This window comes from Urocampus carinirostris, chromosome 19 (assembly GCF_059441175.1).
Source record: "Urocampus carinirostris isolate Australia breed hairy pipefish chromosome 19, RoL_Ucar_1.0, whole genome shotgun sequence".
NCBI lineage: Eukaryota > Metazoa > Chordata > Actinopteri > Syngnathiformes > Syngnathidae > Urocampus > Urocampus carinirostris.
Genome location: NC_142367.1, coordinates 24,207,052 through 24,231,396, shown reverse-complemented (window position 1 = coordinate 24,231,396; position 24,345 = coordinate 24,207,052). Strand labels below are relative to the sequence as shown.

The window sequence follows — 24,345 nt, the reverse complement described above, 5'->3', positions numbered from 1 at the left end:
GAGAGAGAGATGGGGGTTTAGAGACAGATATATGTATAGGTATAGAGAGGGAGGTAGAGGCATAGCTATAGAGGTGTAGAGAGAGGTAAAGGTGTAGAGAGAGAGAGAGAGGTATAGGTATAGAGGTTTAGAGGTAGAGGTAGAGGGAGGTACAGGTGTAGAAAGAGAGATAGAGGTGTAGAGAGAGAGAGATATATGTATAGGTATAGAGAGGGGGGTAGAGGTGTAGAGAGAGAGAGGTAGAATTGTAGAGAGAGAGGTAGAATTGTAGAGAGAGAGATATATGTATAGGTATAGAGCGGGAGGTAGAGGTGTAGAGAGAGAGAGAGAGGTAAAGATAGAGAGGTAGAGGTGTAGAGAAAGAGAGAGCGGTAGAGAGGTAGAGGTGTAGAGAGAGGGAGGTAGAGGTGTAGAGAGAGACAGGTAGGGGTGTAGAGAGAGAGGTATAGCTATAGAGGTGTAGAGAGAGCGAGAGGTAAAGGTGTAGAGAGAGAGGTAAAGGTGTAGAGAGGTAGAGGTGTAGAGAGAGGTATAGGTATAGAGGTAGAGGGAGGTACAGGTGTAGAGAGAGAGATAGTGGTGTAGAGAAAGAGAGCGGTAGAGGTGTAGAGAGAGAGATGGGGGTTTAGAGAGAGGGAGGTAGAGGTGTAGAGAGAGACAGGTAGAGGTGTAGATGGAGAGAGAGGTATATGTATAGGTATAGAGGTGTAGAGGTAGAGAGAGAGAGGGGTAAAGGTGTAGAGAGAGAGAGAGGTAAAGGTGTAGAGAGAGAGGTAGATGTAGAGGTGTAGAGAGAGGTATAGGTATAGAGGTTTAGAGGTAGAGGGGTAGAGGGGTAGATAGAGAGAGATAGAGGTGTAGAGAGGTAGAAAGAGAGGTAGCGGTAGAGAGACGTAAAGACAGATACACATTTTTTTCAATCCTACATTGCATATGTAACTGATTTAAAATAGTCACATACTGAGAGAAATTCGTACCCATTTTATGAAATGTTAATTGTGAAGATAGTCAACATCAATACACTGGTAAATAAACTAAAACTAACGTTATTTAACCATTATCTGTACCTTCAAGCTGACACTCAACATTTTCCTATTTCGGAATCAGTATTTCACTTTTCTTTCCCCTCATCACCAACTTTCTTGGGACCCATAATAAAATGGGCAGAAAAGGGAAATAAAACCAACTCAAATACAATAAAATGAGATGTGGTCCCTCAAACACCATCGAACAGGAAGAAGCAAATCAAGCGAGGTATAACTATCATCCACTGTGTAATTGACCCTGTTTTGTTTTCCATCGCAAAAGGTCCACAACTCACTGAACAGGTCTGTGATTTACTTTTGGGTCCTGACCCACCAGTTGAAAGTGGACCGGGAGCCAGTGCAAGTTGGCCAATACAGGAGTAATATGCTCAAACATGAAGTCAAGTCACATTTATTTATGACGCCCTTAATCACGAAATTGTCTCAAAGGACTGCACAGGATTACAATGACCTGATCTTAAACCAGCATGAAAAACACTTTACAGTAGTAAAAAGGTAACTATAGATTAAAATACTGAACAAAAACATGAACTATATTATAAATGGAAGTTTTTCAAATCATTGTAGCATTAGCATTTTCTACAACTTAACTAATTCTTAGATGGAGAGTATACGATTTAGCACCCCCTGGTAGTAAAAAACCCCAACACTAAGCAAAAATACATAAACTATCATATAAACATGTATTTTTTACTCATTAGACATTAGCATTAACTTTATAGAAAAGCAACCTTAACTAATGGGAGCTGACATAATTGTCCACCATCTTGCTGCTACAGCTACCCAAAAACCTTTTCCACTTGTATTAAAAAAAAGAAAAAGTAAAATAATAATCAATTTGTAAAGCCCTATTGTGTGATATTTGGCCACCAGGTGGCACTGTTGTTTAATGCAAACAATTAGTAGTGGCATTGAGCACAGCGTAGCAGCAAGTTGGTGGACACCTCAAAGTAGGGCTATCATACCAATGTTTTTTATTTTTCCACCACTAGGAGGCTCTTTTTGAGTTTTTTTTAGGTACCTGCAGCAGCAAGATGGCGGAAGATTATGTCAGCTCCTCAGGTGAGACTCATGTCATATCAAATTAATATTCATGTCTTGACATAAGACGTTTTTTTTTTAAATACATCTTCATATGATTTATCTCAACCCATATTATATTTATTACCCTATGAATCAATTTTCTTTTTTACCTTTTAAGAGGCGTTCAATAATACACACTGTCCCTTTATTGGTTAAGAAGCCAAAATACATGAACTATCATTTACAGATGAATTGAAATAGTCCTATTGACCCCTTTTCTCTCTCTCTCTCTCTCTTCCATCCCTTTTCTCTCTCTTTTTTCCACCCCTTTTCTCTCTCTCTTTTTTCTACCCCTTTTCTCTCTCTCCACCCCTTTTCTCTCTCTCTCTCTCTCTCTTTTCCACCCCTTATCTCTCTCTCTCTCTTTTCCACCCCTTTTCTCTCTCTCTTTCTCTTTTTCCACCCCTTTTCTCTCTCTTTTTCTCTCTCGCTCTTTTTTCCACCCCTTTTCTCTCTCTCTCTCGCTCTTATCCCTCATTTTCTCTCTCTCTCTCTTTTCCATGCCTTTTCTCTCTCTCTCTTTTTTTCCACCCCTTTTCTCTCTCTCGCTCTTATCCCTCATTTTCTCTCTCTCTCTCTTTTCCATGCCTTTTCTCTCTCTCTCTTTTTTTCCACCCCTTTTCTCTCTCTCGCTCTTTTTTCCACCCCTTTTCTCTCTCTCTCTCCCTCTTTTCTCTCTCTCTCTTTTCCACCCCTTTTCTCTCTCTCTCTCTCTCACTCTTTTTTCCACCCCTTTTCTCTCTCTCTCTCTCCCACCCCTTTTCTCTCTTTTCCACTCCTTTTCTCTTTCTTTTTCACCCTGTCTCTCTCTCTCTCTCTCTGTCCTTTTCTCTCTTCCTACCCTTCGCGCTTTCTTTCCTCTTTTCTCCCCTTCTGTCTTTCTATTTCTCTTTGGATTTCTTTCCCCCTCTCTCACAACTTGTTAACTGTTTTGTTTTCTCTCTCTCTACATGATACATGATCTATCATTTAAAGATGAATTGAAATATTCCTATGTCAAGACATGAATATTGATTTGATACAACATGAGGCTCACCTGACATAATTGTCTGCCATCTTACTGCTACGGGTACCCGAAAAGCTCAAAAAGGCTAGGGAAAAGAGAAGTAAATTGGTGCCTTTGGGTCTCTGTAGTTTGCATTCTTCCTCGGGCTTTTTAGCGGTTGTTTACGGGGTGACAACACGATACAGTGACAGAGTGGTCAACTCATACACACTGTCCCTTTAAGGCACAGTTGTCAAACAGGCGGCCCGTGGGCCAGGTTAGGCCCACGAGACCACACTCAGAGAAGCGCAAGAGAAAAACAAGCTGCTGGTTGAAATATGTCAACTCGATGTTGCCAAAGCCAGGTGCCTCAAACAAAGACACTGTTCTTGTATTTATTTATTTCTCTCTCTCTCTCTCTCTCTACCTCTCTCTTTTTCTCTTCCTTTAATGCTCTATGCTCTTTGTCTCTAACTTCTTTTTTTTCCTTTCTCTTTTCTCTTTCTACCCTTCACACTTTCTTTTCTCTCCTCCTGTCTTTCTATTTCTCTTTGGATTTCTTTCTTCCTCTCCCTTTCTTTTCCCCCTCTCTCACAACTTTTTATCTTTTGTTTCTCACGCTCTCTCCCTACAGTATATCGTTTTGCTTATTTTAGCCTACCAAAATGAATGATTTTTCTATTGGCAGAACATTTCTCATTTAGAATTCACTTTTTATTATTTTCAATAGAAAATTCATTTTTTTGGTGTTTCAGCTTGCCAAAAAGTGTAATCCCCGTTTACTGCTAAAACCGAGGGGTCTCTGTGTTCCGCCATCTCAAATTTAAACTTCACTATATTTTCATTCAGCCCTGCGATTGGCTGGCAACCAGTTCAGGGTGTCCCCTGCCCACTGCCCGGAGATGGCTGGGATGGGCTCCAGTCCCCCCGCGACCCTAATGAGGATAAGCGGTACGGCTAATGAGATGAGATGTTTTTGTAGAATTTGGATGGCGGCTTGTTGGGTCCTGAAGTCAGACTACCTGAGAGATTCCGTTCCGACCTTCCGGATGACTTAAGAAATGTGTTGACCCACCTCCGTTATCAATCAGCCAGCGATTGTTGCTGCCCATGGGGTCTTGCTGCTTGATGATGCCCACCAGGTCTCCTTCCTGGATGGACACGTCCAAATCTTGGGCCGCGTTAAAGTTCCTCTCGGCCCGGAAGAGTTTGCCGGGACCGAAACGCGACATCAAGCCCGCTCGGTGCTCGTCCGTCTGCGAGACGCAATTGGCCTGGGGAGAAGACGCCGGTTCAGGCACCACGAAATTCCACCAAAATGTCTTTAGAATGTTTGATTGGAAGAAAAATCGCTTTGACAGGATGAAAAGTAGTCTGTATTAAGCTTTTATAGCACTCTAAATGCATCATTCCCCTCAAAAACTCAAAATATAGCCATTAGTTGCTAAACTACTGTTCACAAAAGTGAGTACACCCTGAAGTTAAACTTCTTGAAGTTCAATATTTTGCATGGGCATTATGATTTTGCAGAACCGCTTCAATCTTTTCAACTTTCATTTAAAGATGAATTGAAATAGTCCTTATCGCACCCCCCCTCTCTCTCGCTCGCTCTTCCTCCCTTTTTCTCTTACGTGTTATCTTCTTTCTTTCTCCCCATCTTTCCCTTTTGGTCTCTGTCTTTCACTCTTCCTTTCTTTCTTTCCCTCCATCTTTCCCTTTTTTCTTTCTTTCGTTATTTCTGTCTTTCTCTCTCTCTTCCTCCCTTTTTCTCTTACTTTCTATCTCTCTCTCTCTCTTTCACTCACTTTGTCTCTTTCTCTATTCTTACCTTCTTTTGATCTCTCTTCCTTTTTCTGTCCTTTCTCTCTCTCTCCTCTTTCTCCCCTTCTATCTGTCTCTATCTCTCTATCTATCCCTCTCTCTCTTTGTGTCTCTCTCTCTCTCTCTGTGTCTCTCTACCCTTTTTCTCGAGAGACGCAATTGGCCTGGGGAGAAGACGCTGGTTCAGGCACCACGAAATTCGACCAAAATGTCTTTAGAATGTTTGATTGGAAGAAAAACTTTAGTAGTCTGTATTAAGCTTTTATAGCACTCTAAATGCATCATTCCCCTCATAAATGCAAAATATATCCATTAGTTGCTAAACTCCTGTTCACAAAAGTGAGTACACCCTGAAGTTAAAGTTCCTGAAGTTCAATATTTTGGCATGGGCATTAGGATTTTGCAGAACCGCTTATATCTTCCTGGCCTTAAATTTCACCAGAGCCTCAGAGAAAGACAAATAAATTAAGAGGGAGAGGAAAAAAGAGAAAGAATGAGGTAAGAGAGACATAGAAAGAAATACAGCTCCAGTTCTTTGGCAAAATGAATGCACATATCTGACATATGTAAAAGTCAAGCTTGTTTTTTCAACTTTTTTTCTCTTGTGCTTCTCTCAGCAATCCGTTGGCGGGCAGCATGTTTGACACCAGAGCAAAAATGATGAAAGCAAAGAATAGATTTAATATTAATAAAAGCGTTTTTCAATATATAGGAACTCATTTTTAATAACCTTTGAATGTAAAAAAAAATAAATGCTTTATTGAGGTTTTTTTGAAACGATAATAACGCATTTTCTTCCAATGAAATGTTCGGGTTATTTTAGGAATTTATTTGAGTAAAAACAATTTTTGGGGGGGAAATTAGACCGATTATCTCCCAGGTCACACAATTTGGCTAGTTTTTTAACTAATTATGTGGTATTTTTTGAAGTGATTGTAAATATGATCCTTGTATTTTATAAGGTTTTAAAATCTATATCTGCCTATCTATGGTATCTATATCTATAGTATTTGTATCCATCTATCTATATCTATGGTATATCTGCCTATCTCTCTATGGTATCTATCTATATCTATAGTATCTATGGTTTTCTATCTGCCTATCTACCTATGGTATTTATATCTATGGTATCTATCTATAACTAAGATATATCTATATCTATAGATATATCTATCTATATCTATAGATAGATATATCTATCTATAGATATAGATAGATATATCTATCTATAGATATATCTATAGATAGATAGAGATAGATATATCTATCTCTATCTATCTATAGTATATCTATATATACTGGACTGTCTCAGAAAATTAGAATATTGTGATAAAGTTCTTTATTTTCTGTAATGCAATTAAAAAAACAAAAATGTCATACATTCTGGATTCATTACACATCAACTGAACTATTTCAAGCCTTTTATTATTTGAATATTGCTGAATTTGGCCTACAGCTTAAGAAAACTCAAAAATCCTATCTCAAAATATTAGAATACTTCCTCAGACCAAGTAAAAAAATACTTTTATAACAGCAAAACTAAATCAAACATTTGAAAATGTCCATTGATGCACTCAGTACTTGGTTGGGAATCCTTTTGCACGGATTACTGCATCAATCCGGCGTGGCATGGAGGCAATCAGCCTGTGGCATTGCTGAGGTGTTATTGATGCCCAGGATGCTTCGATAGCGGCCTTCAGCTCATTTGCATTTGTAGGTCTGGTGTCTTTCATCTTCTTCTTAACTATACCCCACAAATTCTCGATGGGGTTCAGGTCAAGGGAATTAGCAGGCCAATCAAGGACAGTGATGCCATGGTCAGTGCACCAGTTACTGGTGGTTTTGGCACTGTGGGCAGGTGCCAGATCATGCTGGAAAATGAAATACTCATCTCCATAGAGCTTTTCAGTAGATGGAAGCATGAAGTGCTCTAAAATCTCTTGGTACACAATTGCATTTACTCTGGACTTGATGAAACACAGTGGACCAACACCAGCAGCTGACATGGCTCCCCAAACCATTGCTGACTGTGGGAACTTCACACTGGATTTCAAGCAACTTGGATTTTGCTCTTCTCCAGCCTTTCTCCAGACTCTGGCACCTTGACTTCCAAATGAAATGCAAAACTTGCTTTCGTCTGAAAAGAGGACTTTGGAGCACTCTGCAACTGTCCAGTGCTTTTTCTCCATAGCCCAAGTCAGACGCTTCTTCCGTTGTCTTGAGTTCAGAAGTGGCTTGACCATGGGAATACGGCTATTGTAGCCCATTTCCCGGACACGTCTGTGAACTGTGGCTTTTGATACCTGGACTCCAGCTTCAGCCCACTGTCTTTGAAGCTCCCCCAAATTCTGGAAGCGGCTCTTCTTCACAATTTTGTTAAGGCTGCGGTCATCTCTCTTGGTTGTGCAGCGTTTTCCCTTCCAACAGACTTTTTGTGGATATGCTTTGAAACTGCACTCTGTGAACAGCCTGCTCTTTGAGAAATTTCTTTTTGTGTCTTACCCTCCTGATGGAGGGTATCAATGATGGTCCTCTGGACAGCAGTCAGATCAGCAGTGATTTAGTTTACTGAACCAAGCTGAGTGTTTTTAAGGCTCAGGAAACCCTCGCAAGGTGTTTCGAGTTAATTAGATGATTCAGGTGATTAGTTGAATAGCCTACTTGTATACTTTTTCATGATATTCTAATATTTTGAGATAGGATTTTTGAGTTTTCTTAAGCTGTAAGCCAAATTCAGCAATATTCAAATAATAAAAGGCTTGAAATAGTTCAGCTGATGTGTAATGAATCCAGAATGTATGACATTTTTGTTTTTTTAATTGCATTACAGAAAATAAAGAACTTTATCACAATATTCTAATTTTCTGAGACAGTCCAGTATATATATATATATATATATATATATATATATATAGAGAGAGAGATATAGCCTATCTATGGTATCTATAGCTATCGTATCTATATCTGCCTATCTATCTATATCTATAGTATCTATATCTATCTATGGTATCTATATCTATAGTATCTATGGTTTTCTATCTGCCTATCTACCTATGGTATTTATATCTGTGGTATCTATGGTTTTCTATCTGCCTATGGTATTTATATCTATGGTATCTATCTATAACTAAGATATATCTATATATACATATAGATAGATATATCTATCTCTATGGTATATATATATATATATATATATATATATATATAGTATATCTATCTTCCTATCTACCTATGGTATCTATATATATATATATATATATATATATATATATATATATATATATATATAGTATATCTATGGTATCTGTATATCTATCTATCTATGGTACCTACAGTATATCTGTAGTATCTATATCCAACTATGGTATCTATCTATCTAGGGTATCTATAGTACCTATATCTATCTATAGTATCTATCAATATCCCTATAGTTATGGTATTTATCTATCTATATCTTTATATGCATCTATCTATCTTGACACAAGTAGAATTGTCTGCCTCTGTATTTCTTATGTCAAATAACTTGCTTATTTAAGAAAAATGAAAAAAAAATACTCAAACATAGGTAAATATTTACCAACTTTGAAGTTATCGATGCCATAAAAAATCATTCCTATTCAAGTCACTTTTATGAGAATAACTTTGGCTTTTTAGCCTTTCTTAACCCCAAAACTGATAACGTATTCTGTAATCGCTGAGCTGAATATTTTCATTTCAACTGAAGCGAAAAGCCTTAACTCAATAGAATTCTCCAAACTAGGGCTGCAACAACCAATCGATGATTTAAAAGCGTTGGCAACGAATTTCCTCATCGGTACGTTGGTTAAATGCAAACTAAAGTGCATTCAATTTCGTTGTTTATTGTCGCACTTTAGTCCAACAGAGGGCGCTGTTAATTTAGAAAAAAAGGATCTTGTATAGTATACATTTCTATGTATTTTTCTTTGTTTTGAAATGAAATGAAAGGATCTGCATTTATATAGCGCTTTACAGTGTGCTTCACATTTCCCAATACCGGCCGTGCAGCCATGTAAGGCGCTAACCTGCTTATTGGGGGTATTAGGGGTTCAGTGTCCTACCCAAGGACACTTCGACATGTAACACAGAGGAGCCGGGATTCGAACTGCGATCTCTTGATCCCAAGACGAGCGCTCTACCTCCTGAGCCACTGTCGCCCCATAGAATATTTTTTCTGTTTGTCCGGAACTTCAATATTTGAATAACTTAAAATAAAATGAAAAAAAGCCCTAGAACAAACACTAGATTCGTGTACTCACAGGTCCTTGGACTTGCTTCTTGGAATTCTGTTTCTCCATGGTTTTCTTGTTGGCAGAAAGAGTCGCCGCGGCGGAGTTGGCGGCCGCCGGCAGGTTTTCGGGGCAGAAGCTGAAGCTCTGCAGAAGCTGAAGAACGCGACCGTGTTCTTCTTGGAACCGGGAGACCAAGTTGCCGTCCGTGACGACCTTGCGAGAAAACTGGGAACAAAATACAGAAAAAAAAGCTGCTTTGAGACCAGTTCTACACACAACAAGTTGCATTTTTCTCCGGGAGTTTTCAAAAATAGTAGCCTCCTGTTCTCTCAGCTCAGCCCACTCACTCTAGAAGTTCCCTGATGACTTCTAAATGATCCAATGTCGACCTAAATGGCTACTTTTGCAATATTTACACAACTCCCGGAGCACTATGAACCAAGACCTGGCCATCCCTCTAAACGTTTAACCTGAAAAAGGAGAAACTAATCTGAGAAGCAACCAAGAGCCAAAGTGAAAACTTCGATCCTAGAGAGGGTTGGTGGAAAGATCTAAAAATGATGCGCGCCATCAAACCTTAAAGAACTTGATCTGTTTTGTAAGGAAGAACGGGAGAACAGTTGGTTTCTTTCCTCGATTGTGTCTCGAGCAGTTAAATCTCAGAACCTAATTGGAGTTTTTGAAACCCAAAATCCGGCAATACGTCAAAACCGTCTAGGTCGGGGGCGACAGACTCCTTTTAACTCAAGGGCCGGACTAGTAGACGAAAGAGAAAGAAAAAAAAGAGAGATAAAGAAATAGGAGAAAGAGGCTCAGACAAAGAGAGAAAAGGAGAAAAAGTCGTGAGAGAGGGGGAAATGAAAAGGGAGAGGAAGAAAGAAATCCAAAGAGAAATAGAAAGACAGAAGGAGAGAAAAGTGAAAAAGCGCAAAGGGTATGAAGAGAAAAGAGAGAAAAGGAAAAAAGGATGTTCGAGCAAAAGAGGTTAAAAGGCACAGAGAGAGAAAGAGCAACAAAGGAAGAGAAAAAGAGAGAGACAATAATAGAAATTCAAAGAGAAATAAAAATAGATAAAAAAATGGTGAGAGAGGGAAAGAGAAAGAAAGAAATCCAAAGAGAAAGACATAAAAATAGAAATAGTGAGAGAGGGGGAAAGAGAAAGACATAAAAATAGAAATAGCGAGAGAGCGGGAAAGAGAAATAAATCCAAAGAGAAAGCCATAAAAATAGAAATAGTGAGAGAGGGGGAAAGAGAGAGAAAGAAATCCTAAGAAAAATAGAACGAGAGAAGGGGAAAGCAAGAGAGAGTAAGAGAAGGTAAAAAGACACAGAAAGAGAAAAAGAGAGACAGAGAGTGAGAGAAGAGGTGAAAGAGCAAGAGAGAGGGGAAAAGAGAGAGATAAACCCAAAGAGAAAGACATAAAAATAGAAATAGTAAAAGAGGGGGAAAGAGAAAGACATAAAAATAGAAATAGTCAGAGAGGGGGAGAGATAAAATAAAAATAGTAAAGAGCGGGAAAGAGAAATAAATCCAAAGAGAAAGACATAAGAACAGAAATAGTGCAAGAGGGGGAGAGATAAAAATCGAAATAGTAAAGAGCGGGAAAGAGAAATAAATCCAAAGAGAAAGACGTAAAAAATAGAAATAGTGAGAGAGGGGGGAATGAGAGATAAAGAGATAAAAATAGAAATAGCGAGAGAGCGGGAAAGAGAAATGAATCCAATGAGAAAGACATAATAGAAATAGTGAAAGAGGGGGAAAGAGAAAGACATTAAAATAGAAATAGTGAGAGAGGAGAAAAGAGAAAGACATAAAAATAGAAATAGTGAGAGAGGGGGAAAGAGAAAAATAGAAATAGTGAGAGAGGGGGTGGAAGAGAAAGACATTGAAATAGAAATAGTGAGAGAGGGGGATGAAGAGATAAAAATAGAACTAGTGAGAGAGCGGGAAAGAGAAATAAATCCAAGGAGAAAGACATAATAATAGAAATAATGAAAGAGGGGGAAAGAGAAAGACATAAAAATAGAAATAGTGAGAGAGAAAGAAATCCTAAGAGAAATAGAACGAGAGAAGGGGAAGGCAAGAGAGAGTAAAAGAAGGTAAAGAGACAGAGATAGAAAGACAAAGAAAGAGAAAAAGAGAGAAAAGTGTCTTTGTCTAAAGCACCTGGCTTTGGCGACATCAAGCGGACATATTCCAACCCGCAGCTCCTTTTTCTCTTGCGCTTCTCCAAGCCACGTCTCTCGGGCCTGTCCCGTGGTCCGGGTGTACTCACCGCTTGAAGGAGAGGCTTGATCTGCCCCAGCGTGGTCTTCACAAAGTCCTTCTGCGCCCCGGCGAAAGCCCGGACGCAGCCCAGGAAGAGTTCCTCGGCGGCGCCGTGGAACTTGGGGAGCTCGTCCAGGAGTTGAGCGTTGAGGGCCTCGTAGTTGCTCCTGGCCACCTGCAGTTCCTCCTGAACCCGTCGCTCCTTCAGCCGCTCGGCGCGTTCCTTGCAGTTGTCGTAGTCCAGGAGCTTGTCGAAACGCTTCTGGACCAGCTTGTGGGGACCGGAGAACATGAGGAGCAGCTGGCTCAGAGGGTGGATGACCAGAGATTCCGTGCGTTCCTTCTGTTCCGGGGAGAAAAAAAAAAAGGAGAAGGGCCTTCAAATAAATGTCCCGGTTTTAGAAATCGTTTCAATGTTCCCTCTAAGCCAGGGGTGTCAAAGTCATTTGAACCGGACGAGTAGATTAAAGAGAAAGAAAAAGAAAGAGAAAGAAATAAGAGAGGGAGAGAGCGTGAGGAACAAAAGAAATAAAAAGTCGTGAGAGAGGGGGAAAAGAAAGGGAGAGGAAGAAAGAAATCCAAAGAGAAATAGAAAGACAGAAGGAGAGAAAAGAAAAAAGAAAGCGCGAAGGGTAGGAAGAGAGAAAAGGAATGAAATGAAATTAGAGCAAAATAAGTTAATAAGACACAGAGAGTGATAGAGACAGAGACAGAGAGTGGAAGAGAGAGAGAGCGAGACAGAGAGAGAGAAGTCATGAGAGAGGGGGAAAGAAAGACAGAAGGAGAGAAAAGGGGTGGAAAAGAGAGAGAGAGAGAGAGAAAAGGGGTGGAAAAAAGAGAGAGAGAGAAAAGGAGGGGTGGAAAAGAGAGAGAGAAAACGGGTGGAAGAGAGAGAGAGAGAGAGAGAGAAAACGGGTGGAAAAGAGAGAGACAGAGAGAGAAAAGGGGTGGAAAAAAGAGAGAGAGAGAGAAAGAAAAGGGGTGGAAAAAAGAGAGAGAAAAGGGGTGGAAAAAAGACAGAGAGAGAGAGCGAGAGAGAAAAGGGGTGGAAAAGAGAGAGAGAGAGAGAGAAAAGGGGTGAAAAAAGAGAATGAGAGAGTGAGAGAGAAAAGGGGTGAAAAAAGAGAGAGAGAGAAAAGGGGTGGAAAAAAGAGAGAGAGAGAAAAGGGGGGGTGGAAAAAAGAGAGAGAGAAAACAGGTGGAAGAGAGAGAGAGAGAGAGAGAGAAAACGGGTGGAAAAGAGAGAGACAGAGAGAGAAAAGGGGTGGAAAAAAGAGAGAGAGAGAGAAAGAAAAGGGGTGGAAAAAAGAGAGAGAAAAGGGGTGGAAAAAAGACAGAGAGAGAGAGCGAGAGAGAAAAGGGGTGGAAAAGAGAGAGAGAGAGAGAGAAAAGGGGTGAAAAAAGAGAATGAGAGAGTGAGAGAGAAAAGGGGTGGAAAAAAGAGAGAGAGAGAAAAGGGGTGGAAAAAAGAGAGAGAGAGAAAAGGAGGGGTGGAAAAGAGAGAGAGAGAAAACGGGTGGAAGAGAGAGAGAGAGAGAGAGAGAGAGAGAAAAGGGGTGGAAAAAGAGAAAGAGAGAGAGAGTGAGAATATATGAACTGAATAATCTGAAGTGATAACTGATTTGCATTACCAATAAACTGTGATGATTCAAACGGAATGAATATATACGAAGACTGTCTGAACTCCACTTACAAATTGGGTGAACTCCTGGTCGCTGATGCAGCGATGGGCCCTCTGGAAACGCTCCGGATCTGGCATACTTCGGTCCGTGTAAATGTCGCAGAAGCTGATGGCCGCCAGCACCTTCACAGATGCAGATTCCTGAACACACAATGCAAGAACATCAGGACACAGACAGAAGAGGATTTATCCAAACTCATCCATCTACATCTTCCGTTCATCCAGGTTGAGGTTGTGGGGGGCACCAGCCTCAGCAGGGAAGCCCAGACCTCCCTATTCCCAGCCACGTCATCCAGCAGGATCCTTAGGCTTCCCAGGCCAGCCTGGAGACATAGTCTCTCCAGCGTGTCCTGGGTGGTCCCCAGGTCCTCCTGCCAGTGGGGAATGCCCAAAACTCATCCAAAGGAGGCATTATGGTGGCATCCTTATCAGATACCTGAGTTGGATCTTCTCAAAGTGGTTTTACAGAGTCCCTCTTGGATGACCAAACTTCTCACCCTAAAGGAGAGCCCGGCCACCCTGAGGAGAAAACTAATTTCGGCCACTTGTATCCAGGTTCTTTGGTCATGGACCACAGTTCATGACCAGAACTCATGGACCACAGTTCATGGACCACAGTTCATGACCAGAGGTGAGGGTAGGAACGTAGATCGACTGGTAAATAGAGAACTTTGCCCTCGCCTATCGGCAGATGCTGCCGTTCGACTCTACCCTCACTTGTGAACAAGACCCCGAGCTACTTGAACTTCTCCACCCGGGGCAGGAACCTCGTCCCCAACCAGGAGAAGGGATGCCAGGCTAAGAACCATGGTCTCATCTTCATCCCAACTGCTCCAGTGAGAGCTAAAGAACACAACTTGAGAACCCAACATCACCACATCACCTGCAAACAGCAGAGATGTAATATTGAGGGCCCCCAAACCGGACTCTGACGGAGTCCGCGTGGGGAGTCTCTGGCCTGCCCATGGGAGGAGCCGGGGCACCGGCTTGCGGAAAAAAAGGCGTGGGCTGGTAGAAGCCACAGCTGCACCTTGAAAGACTGTATATTTCATTTATTTGACTATAAGGGATTTTGCATGCGAATGTTTTGTTTAGTTCTGTTGATAACAGAGTTTTTGACGCAGGTGGTAGGCGATGTATGGAGAACAAGGTGGAGGTCTGGAGTCTGCCACGTGGGGAGTTCCTGGCCCACCCATTGGGGAGGAGCCAACACCCCAGCTTGTGAAAAGAACTTCAGAAGACAAAACTTCAGAGAAGAGATCGTGAGAGGGAGGCTCGACGAAGACTAATTCGACAATAGTTCGGCTAAATTCAGTGGAATTCACTTAGTTAAATACCTTAAGAAAATAAATCTGCCCCTGTGTGGAAATGCCGGTCTCTTTCCAATATTTTTTCTATTAAGAAAAGAGCATGCATTGTTGGGGAATGAAGGTTATGTTTGGTTAGTGGAGTCAGATAACTCATTCGAATAATTTGGTAATTTGATACAGTTTTAATATTTTTTTTTTTCAGAAAACCACATGGGAGACACTTTTTGGGCTCAATGTAAAGGGTTACATTTGGAATGAGAGTAACACTGCACATCTCCCTGAAAAAATGAACCCCACTGTCAAGCATGGTGGTGGCAACATCGTGCTTTGGGATCCTTTTTGGACTTAAATCCATGCTGGATGGAGCTAAATAAAGGGCGATTCTGGCAGAAAAGAGCATGCATTGTTGGGAGAACGAAGGTTATGTTTGGTTAATGGAGTCAGATAACTCATTCGAATCATTTGGTAAACGCTAGATTTTTAACGTGTTTTTTTTTTCCCCTAACAACTTCCAAATTTTGTCCATGCTGATTTTCCTAGCTGTTACTTTTTTCTTTTTGTTCTCTATTTACTTTTTTCCTACATTTCTTTCTTTTCTTTTCTTCTAAATTTTTCCTTCTTTTTTTTCTCTTCCTTTTGTTTCTTTTTATTCTCAGCTTTTCACTCCTTTTTCATTTTGGTATTTTTTTTCTTTTTTTGTTCTATTCCCCCTTCCTTTAAGTTATGTTGTGCATAATTTTACATCATATTTGGTCATGTTGGGATGAAAGAAGCAAAAACAACCCGAAGAGCCGTTTAGGACCCGAAAGAGCCGGTTTCTTTTAGTGAGCCGAGCCGAAGAAGCCGGTTCTCGACAAACTCTACTGACTTTACTTAACTTCGTTCGACTCGACTTTAAAATACCGCAACAACGTCCTGTATTTTGAAGCGAAAACAACCCGAAGAGCCGGTTCCTTTTAGGCAGTAGCTCGGGAGGTAGAGCGCTCGTCTTGAGGATCAAGGGATCCCAGTTCGAATCCCGGCTCGTCCGTATTACATGTCGTAGTCTCCTTGGGTAAGACACTGAACCCCTAATACCCCCAATAAGCAGGTTAGCACCTTACATGGCTGCAAGGCCGCTATCGGGAAATGTGGAGCACGTTGTAAAGCGCTTTGGGAAGTCATTGACTTGAAAAGCGCTATAAAATTGCAGATTATTTCATTTTAGTGAGCCGAGCCGAAGAAGCCGGTTCTCGACAAACTCTACTAACTTGACTCAACTTCGTTCGACTTCGACTCGACTTCAAAATACCGCATTTAGGACCCAACGTCGGGGGAACCCGTGTATTTTGACCTTCATGCACTGTAACTTTGACTTAATTGGCTTCTTAATTAGTCATTTTGAGCCCTGATTTTTGTGCGCTGGCCACCCACGGTTCCCCCCAAGGAAGACAGTCCAATGTCCAAAGTCCACAAAAGACATGTAGATGGAACGGGCCAACTCCCACGGACCTTGGAGAACCAAAACCACATGGCTCCTCCTGAAAGACAAAGTCTAAGTACCCTGATGTGCTGCAGGTACAAGGAAATATCCCGGACGAAGGATTTGATGAGCCTCTCCTGCAGCCGGAACTTCTTCTCGGCCTCGTCGAACGCCTCGTCTTTAATCTGCCGGGAGACACGGTGAAGTTGAGATTTTGTCCCCGTCCTCGCCGGGACACCTGCGGGGAAGCCTGTTTTTACCTGAGGTGAAATTCCCGTCAGGTGTTTGATGTGACTGCTGACCCGATTGGATTTCTTGATGATGGAATGCATGCTCAATTTCGAGATTTTATCGATGAAGGTGTCCTCGTCGCTCTTTCTGTATTTCACCACTAGAGGGAGACAAAAACAAACAATTTTTCCCTGATTTTTAATCTCATCTCATCAGCTGCACCGCTTATCCTCAGTAGGGTCGCGGGGGTGCTGGAGCCCATCCCAGCAATCATCGGGCAGTGGGCAGGGGACACCCTGAACTGGTTGCCAGCCAATCGCAGGGCACACGGGGACAGACAACTCACTCGCTCATTCACACCTGGGGACAATTTGGAGCGGCCAATTCACCTGAAATGCATGTTTTTGGAATGTGGGAGGAAACCGGAGTGCCCGGAGGAAACCCACGCCAGCACGGGGAGAACATACAAACTCCGCACAGGAAGTCTGGAGCCCTGATTTTTAATCAAACACATGCAATGGTCATAGTACAGGGAACATTTAAAACTACAAACTGAAAATGTCTTTCTACTTTGCTGTAGTTTCTTCCTCATGTCATGAGGCTCTTTAACTCCACCCGGGGGAGTAAAAGCCCACATGAAACCCCACCCCTACATTTGTATATTACCCTATTTTTATGACAGTGTGTATTTACCATTTAAATACTATATATCAACACGTTCTATTGGGTATTTTTGTATTCGATATCTTTTATTTTATCATTCTAAACTACCTCATGTCATGAGGCTCTTTAACCCCACCCGGGGGAGTAAAAGCCCACATGAAACCCCACCCCTACATTTGTATATTACCCTATTTTTATGACAGTGAGACTGGGAGGTCGGTGGTTCGCGTCCCGGCCGAGTCATTCCTAAGACTTAAAAAGTGGTCGGCGGCGCCCTCTGTTGGCTGCGGCTGCATCGGCTCGCTACAACGGGTCAGGTGCAATCGACATTTCGTTCTGTGTACATTGTTACACAGAATGACAATACAAGGAAATTATTATTATTATTATTATTATTTACTATTTATATACTATATATCAACACGTTCTATTGGGTATTTTTGTATTCGATATCTTTTATTTTATTATTCTATATTTCAACACAAGGATACTGCTGGAAGTGTGAATTAATGAATAAAGGATCTATCTATTGAAGGATTTTATACATTTAACTATAAAGGATATTATAAAATTAACTACAAAGTAAGAACATGTACTCCGTTTGATGCAGTAGAGATTCACTGACTGTTTTTCTTCAAGGTACATTAAAAGGTTAGACCGTCTGGAATGCATCAGACGTATTTTGATAACAGAATTCCTGTGAGTGCTGACGGGAGAAGGCCAGTCGCACAAGGACAAAAATTGTGACGCCCTTCGGCGAGGAGGTGGTGAAGCTGGCACCTGGCGCGCCCGTGGGAGGAGTCGGCACGCCCATGGGAGGAGCCGGCACGCCAGCTTGTGAAAAGATGTGGGAAGATCGAGAGAGACACTAATTCGATGGGAGTTCATTTAGTTGAATTATTTAAGAAAATAAATCTTCCCCCGTGTGGAAATGTCCGTCTTTTCACAAAAAGAAACAAGCATGCATTGTAAGGTGAATGAAGGCTATGTTTGGTTAATGGAGTCAGATAACTAATTTGAACACTTTGGTAAACGATATATTTTAATAGTTTATTTCCGAACATTATCTAGTTTTATTAAATTCACTCTATTACGGATTTCTATTTAAGTCCACTACTTGTTATGAAAACATTATATACAATGAGATTGGACATTGCTCCTCACCTAGGTCTTTGCGTCTCTTGTACTCGTTGATGTTCACGTTGATCTCCTTGACGGCCTGGTGGGCCCGGGCGAGCTGGGGCCGGTCGTGGTGGCCCTCGGGCGTGGCCCCCAGCAGTTCGGCGAGCAGCAGAGGGTAGCGCATGACCCGCTGCACCGGCTTGATGAGGAAAGAACCCAGATTGATGTAGTTGGTTTTACCCCTGTGGGCAAAAGAACAGACGCGGTTGGCGCGAAATGCAACGGTCGCCCGGGAATGCGTCACAGGCCGGACGGCGCACGATGACATTATCAAAAGGCGACGGCACCAGAAGAGTCACCGAGCAAGCACAAATAGGATTCACAGTGTTGGGACTAGCACAGTGCAAAGGAAAGCATTTCATTTTTTCGGTAACAAGTACTGTAATGCATTATCAATCATTGATTGTCCGAGTACTTTTGCTTCAATTAAATGTACAGTGTGTAATATTTGACCACTAAACAACAAGGACAATACAAACATCTTCTTTTTTTCCCTTTAACTTCTTTGTTTTCTTTTATCCTCAATGTCAAATGTGAACCTGGAGTGCCACGTCCAATTTTGTTGTCACAATATGTTCAACCCATGTTGTAACAATGACAATAAAGGTATACTCTATTCTATCTATGTAGGCTGCTTTTCAACCAAAAACGAGTGCTAAATGCACAAGGAAGAATACAAACTATGGGGACTCAAAGTGACCAAAATTTACCCTCTGGTCAAAAAAGTACTTTTTAAATGAAGTACCTACAAACTAAGTATTTTTTTTCCAGTTTTTTGCGCCCAACACTGTTCACCAAGTTGGTACTAACAATGACAATAAATGTATATTCTATTCTATTCTACTCTATCTATGTAGGCTGCTTTTCAACCAAAAATGAGTGCTAAATGCGCAAGGAAGAATACAAACTATGGAGACTCAAAGTGACCAAAACATAACCAAATGTTACCCTCAATTTTTTTGCCTGGTTTTTCACGATCACACTGGATTTCTTCTGGGGAAAAAATTAAAACATGGCTATAAACAAGGTGTACGAACCCTGGAATCGGTTACGAAGTAATCTAGGTGGTCAATAAAGTACTTTTTAAATGAACTACCTACAAACTAGGTATTTTGTTTCCAGTTTTTACGCCCAACACTGTTCACCAACCAGGGTTGGTTAGGGTTACTTGAACTGGATTACTTTCAATGACTTTTGGATGACTCCGATACCAAATCTGCAAATGATGACTCACAACACGTGGTAAGCTTTCTCCCCTGGCTTTGATCTCTTTGAATGCGACAGAAACAAAATGGAAATCAATCCAACCTCATTTTTGCCGTTCCGTGTATTCCGTTACTCCCCAAGCCTGCACAAAATTTAGTCATTTTATTCACATTTAGTCTCTTTTGTCTTTTATGAGCATATTTGGTATCGGAGTAATCCAAAAGTCATTGAAAGTAATCCAGTTCAAGTAATCCTACCCAACCCTGTCACCAACACCATAGCTCAGCTGGCAAACAAAAGCATTGGAGTTTGTTATTGTTTTTCCGCTTTAGTCCACACGGTGGCGTTAGTCTCCCCAGATCACTGCCCAGCAATCTCAGTCATGCAATAGAGCGCAAACGGGCACAAAAACAAACCAAAAACAAACCAAAAACACACAAACTCAAAGACACACACGTTGATCAAAGGGTGTTAGCAATCAGGATGATTGACACGCTCTTTGAGGAGACTTACCACTCTCGATATATGGCCCTGTGGATTGGAAGGAGCAAGAAGAGATAATAGAAATCATCAGCCTATGAATATTCTCCATTAGCATACATTCAGATCTGAATATAATCGCAGTTTTTTCTACAGGTCTGAGCGTTCACACAAAGTGGGTGAGCGACGCTTGAAACAACAGTGAGCAACGGCAATCCCAAGTGTGGCAACTAATCCATTATCAAACATGTCCAAAACTTGACATCACGTTACATTTTGCTGAGTTTCTAGCAATGCGAAATTATTAAAAAAAATCTCATTGTGTTTTTTTTTTTCCGAAGCTGTTGCTTTTTTCTTTTTGATCTCTATTTACTTTTTTTCCTACATTTCTTTCTTTTCCTTTTTCTGGCTTTTTTTTCCTACATTTTTCCTTCTTTTTTCTCTTCCTTTTGTTTCTTTTTTTCCTCAGCTTTTCACTACTTTTTCATTTTGGTATTTTTTTTCTTTTTTGTTCTATTCCCCCCTTCCTTTAAGTCATTTTGTGCATCATTTTACATCATATTTGGTCATGTTGGGATTAAAGAAGTAAAAACAACCCGAAGAGCCGTTTAGGACCCGAAAAAGCCGGTTCTTTTTAGTGAGCCGAGCCGAAGGAGCCGGTTCTCGACAAACTCTACTAACTTTACTCGACTTCGACTCGACTTCAAAATACCGCATTTAAGACACAACGTCGGGGGAACCCGTGTATTTTTTCCTTCATGCACTGTAACTTTGGCTTAAATCGCTTCTTAATTAGTCATTTTGAGCCCTGATTTCATGTTGGGATTACAGAAGCAAAAACAACCCGAAGAGCCGTTTAGGACCCGGAAAGAGCCGGTTCCTTTGAGTGAGCCGAGCCGAAGAAGCCGGTTCTCGACAAACTCTACTGACTTTACTCGACTTCGTTCTACTTCGACTCGACTTCAAAATACCGCATTTAGAACAGAGCGTTGGGGAAACCCGTGTATTTTGACCTTCATGCACTGTAACTTTGACTTAAGTCACTTCTTAATGAGTAATTTTAAACCCTGATTTTTGTGAGCTGGCTAGATTTCGAAGAATATTTTGGAACAGGAAGTTCTGACTCACGGCAAGGGGAACAAGTATAACAAGGTAGGGCAGATTCCTCACCTGCCCTACTTTTGATTCAGCATGTATTGACAATCGTGAGCCGGTAAGGAGGAACCGTCATAGACTCGAGTACGCAATCCTTGGGAATAACTTCGTTCCCAAATCTAATGAGCGCAAAGTATAGTGCTCACATTGCTAACGTAGCATTAGCCTATTGAACAGTTTGTACCCTGTAGTGGGAAGAATGCTATTTCTGTTCGACCGGTCAAACTGTTTTGGCTGTACTTTGCGAAGGAAAGGTTTAGAAATAATTAAGGTTTGTTGTTGAGACACTTTTGTACAGAAGAAAGGGAGAGAGAGAGAGAAAGAAAAAAAGAGAAAGAATAACAGTGTTGAAGTCAAAGAGAGAGAGAGATCAAGAAAGAAAGAAAAAGAGTGAAGGAGAGAGTGAAAGAGAGAAGGTGATGAAAAGAGAAAAAGATAAAAAGAGAGAAAGAATGACAGTGTTAAAGACAAAGAGAGAGATCAACAAAGACAGAAAGAGTGAAGGAGAGAAAGTAAATGAGAAAGTGATGAAAGAGAAAGATAAAAGAATGAGCGCAAGGGGGAGAGAGAAAGATAGAGAGAGAAAGAATAACAGTGTTAAAGACAAAGAGATCAAGAAAGACAGAGTGAAAGAGAATGTAAAGGAGAATAAATGATAGAAAGAGATAAGATGAAGAGAAAGAATGAGAGCAAGGGAGAGAGAGAAAGAATAAAAGAGAAAGAATAACAGTGTAAAAGACAAAAAGAGAGATCAAGAAAGACAGAGAGTGAAGGAGAGAAAATGAATGAGAAAGTGACGGAAAGAGAGAGAGAGTAAGATAACAAGAATGAGAGCAAGGGAGAGAGAGAGAAAGATAAAATGAGATAGAAAGAATAACAGTGTTAAAGACAGATATCAAGAAAGACAGAAAGAGAGGGAGGAAGAGAAAATAAACGAGAAACAGTGACAGAAAGAGAGAACGATAAAAAGAATGAAGGCAAGGGAGAGAGAAAGATAAAGAGATAAAGAGGGAGAAAGAAAAACAGTGTCAAAGACAGAGAGAGATCAAAAAAGACAGAAAGAGAGGGAAGAAGAGAAAATAAACGAGAAACAGTGACAGAAAGAGAGAACGATAAAAAGAATGAAAGCAAGGGAGAGAGAAAGATAAAGAGATAAAGAGGGAGAAAGAAAAACAGTGTCAAAGACAGAGAGAGATCAAGAAAGACAGAAAGAGAGGGAAGAAGAGAAAATAAACGAGAAACAGTGACAGAAAGAGAGAACGATAAAAAGAATGAAAGCAAGGGAGAGAGAAAGATAAAGAGATAAAGAGGGAGAAAGAAAAACAGTGTCAAAGACAGAGAGAGATCAAGAAAGACGGAAAGAGAGGGAAGAAGAGAAAATAAACGAGAAACAGTGACAGAAAGAGAGAACGATAAAAAAATTGAAAGCAAGGGAGAGAGAGAGAGAAAGACAGAAAAAGAGAGAAGGAGAGAAAGTCAACGCGAAAAAGAAAGAGAAAAAGCAATTCCGTTCCATTTGTTGAGCAAGTCACCAGCTAAGGGTTTTGTTTTTCTCCCGTGCTTCTCAGTCCTCACCTCAGCCTCTCCAGGCACTCCAGCACGTGTCCCTGAATGGCTTCGTCCTTCTCGTAGTTTTCCAGCAGCGAGATGGATTCTTCGTGATTCTGACAGTAGACGTTGTAGACCGACTCCAGCTCGCCCTTAAAATCCAGGAAGACTTTTCCTGGAGGGGAGGCCAAAACAAAGATGGCGGCCGGAGTCAGAGGGACACGCAAAAAACGAGTGCTAAAAAGCACAAGACGGAATACAAACTAAAGATGTGATCTTTTTCTGTCTTTAACACTACTATTCTTTCTCTTTTTCTTTCTCTTTTATCTTTCCATCACTTTTTCTGCTTTACTTTCTCTCTTTCACGCTCTGTCTTTTTTTTATCTCTCCTTGTCTTTACGCTGCTATTCTTTCTCTCTTTCTTCTTTCTCTCTCTCCTTTGCTCTCATTCTTTCTCTTTATCTTATCTCTTTCCATCACTTTTTCTCCTTTACTTTCTCTCTTTCACGCTCTGTCTTTTTTATCTCTCCTTGTCTTTACGCTGCTATTCTTTCTCTCTTTCTTCTTTCTCTCTCCCTTGCTCTCATTCTTTCTCGTTATCTTTTCTCTTTCCATCACTTTTTCTGCTTTACTTTCTCTCTTTCACGTTCTGTCTTTTTTTTATCTCTCCTTGTCTTTACGCTGCTATTCTTTCTCTCTTTCTTCATTCTCTCTCCCTTGCTCTCATTCTTTATCTTATCTCTTTCCATCACTTTTCCTTCTTTACTTTCTCTCTTTCACTCTGTCTTTCTTGATCTCTCTTTTTCTTTAACAGCTATTCTTTCTCTTTCTCTCTTCCCCTTGCTCTCATTCTTTCTCTTTATCTTATCGCTTTCCATCACTTTTCCTCCTTTACTTTTTCTCTTTCACTCTCTGTCTTTCTTGATCCCTCTTTTTCTTTAACACTGCTATTCTTTCTCTTTTCTCTCTCCCCTTGCTCTCATTCTTTCTCTTTTTTATCTTTCCATCACTTTTTCTCCTTTACTTTCTCTCTTTCACTCTCTCGCTGTCTTTCTTGATCTTTTTTTGTCTTTAACGTTTCTCTACTTTCTCTTTTTTTCTCTCTCTTGCTCTCATTCTTTCTCTTTATCTTTTCTCTTTCCATCACTTTTTCTGCTTTACTTTTTCTCTTTCACTCTTTGTCTTTCTTGATCCCTCTTTTTCTTTAACACTGCTATTCTTTCTCTTTTCTCTCTCCCCCTTGCTCTCATTCTTTCTCTTTCTCTTTTATCTTTCCATCACTTTTTCTCCTTTACTTTCTCTCTTTCACTTCCTGTCTTGATCTCTTTGTCTTTAACACTGCTATTTTCTCTCTCCCCTGCTCCAATTTTTTCTCTTTATCTTCTTTCTTTCCATCACTTTTTCTCCTTTACTTTCTGTCCTTCTTGATCTCTCTTTGTCTTTAACAAGGTTATTCTTTCTCCCCCTTTATCTCTTTGTCTTTCTCTCTCTCTCCTTTGCTCTCATTCTTTTTATCTTTCTCTCACTCTTTTCATCACTTCTTCTCATTTACTTTCTCTCCTTTACTCTCTTTCTCTGTCGTTCTTGATCCCACTCTTTGTCATTAAAACTGTTATTCTTTCTCTTGAAAGTTAAAGGGACAGTGCGTAATATTAGACTACGAGACGCCTCTGTATTGTGCAGTGTAACCAGAAACAAGTGCTAAAAGTCATAAGAATACAAACTAAAAAGACTCAAAGTCTAAATAAAGCACCATTTTTGTTTTTTTCCACGAAATTTTCGTTTTTTTTCAGGTACAAAATGGCAGACTATTATGTCATCACCTAGATGCGTCTTAAAGGATTTTATACATTTTACTATAAAGGATTTTATACGATTAAATACAAGTGACATTTATCGAGTGGAATGAAAATTTTCACTGAGTGGGCTTCAGGTCACGCTGTTCCAAATGCGGAATGTTTTGGCTGAGG

At 40.6% G+C, this 24,345-nt stretch overlaps 1 protein-coding gene across 3 annotated transcripts in view; it reads right to left on the bottom strand.

Moving 5' to 3' along the window:
• Positions 1–24,345, bottom strand: part of dnmbp (dynamin binding protein) — a 108,516-nt gene that overhangs the window by 12,032 nt on the left and 72,139 nt on the right. For 2 of the 3 annotated variants that reach the window (XM_088324201.1, XM_088324203.1), the window contains 9 exons: positions 22,403–22,550; positions 19,706–19,723; positions 17,969–18,168; positions 16,171–16,301; positions 15,991–16,095; positions 13,151–13,279; positions 11,465–11,800; positions 9,216–9,413; positions 4,190–4,388 (listed from right to left, as the gene is read on the bottom strand). In XM_088324201.1, the coding sequence (XP_088180327.1) occupies positions 4,190–4,388; positions 9,216–9,413; positions 11,465–11,800; positions 13,151–13,279; positions 15,991–16,095; positions 16,171–16,301; positions 17,969–18,168; positions 19,706–19,723; positions 22,403–22,550 (1,464 nt within the window). The remainder of the gene's footprint in view (positions 1–4,189; positions 4,389–9,215; positions 9,414–11,464; positions 11,801–13,150; positions 13,280–15,990; positions 16,096–16,170; positions 16,302–17,968; positions 18,169–19,705; positions 19,724–22,402; positions 22,551–24,345) is intronic. The other variant, XM_088324202.1, reaches the window with a different exon arrangement.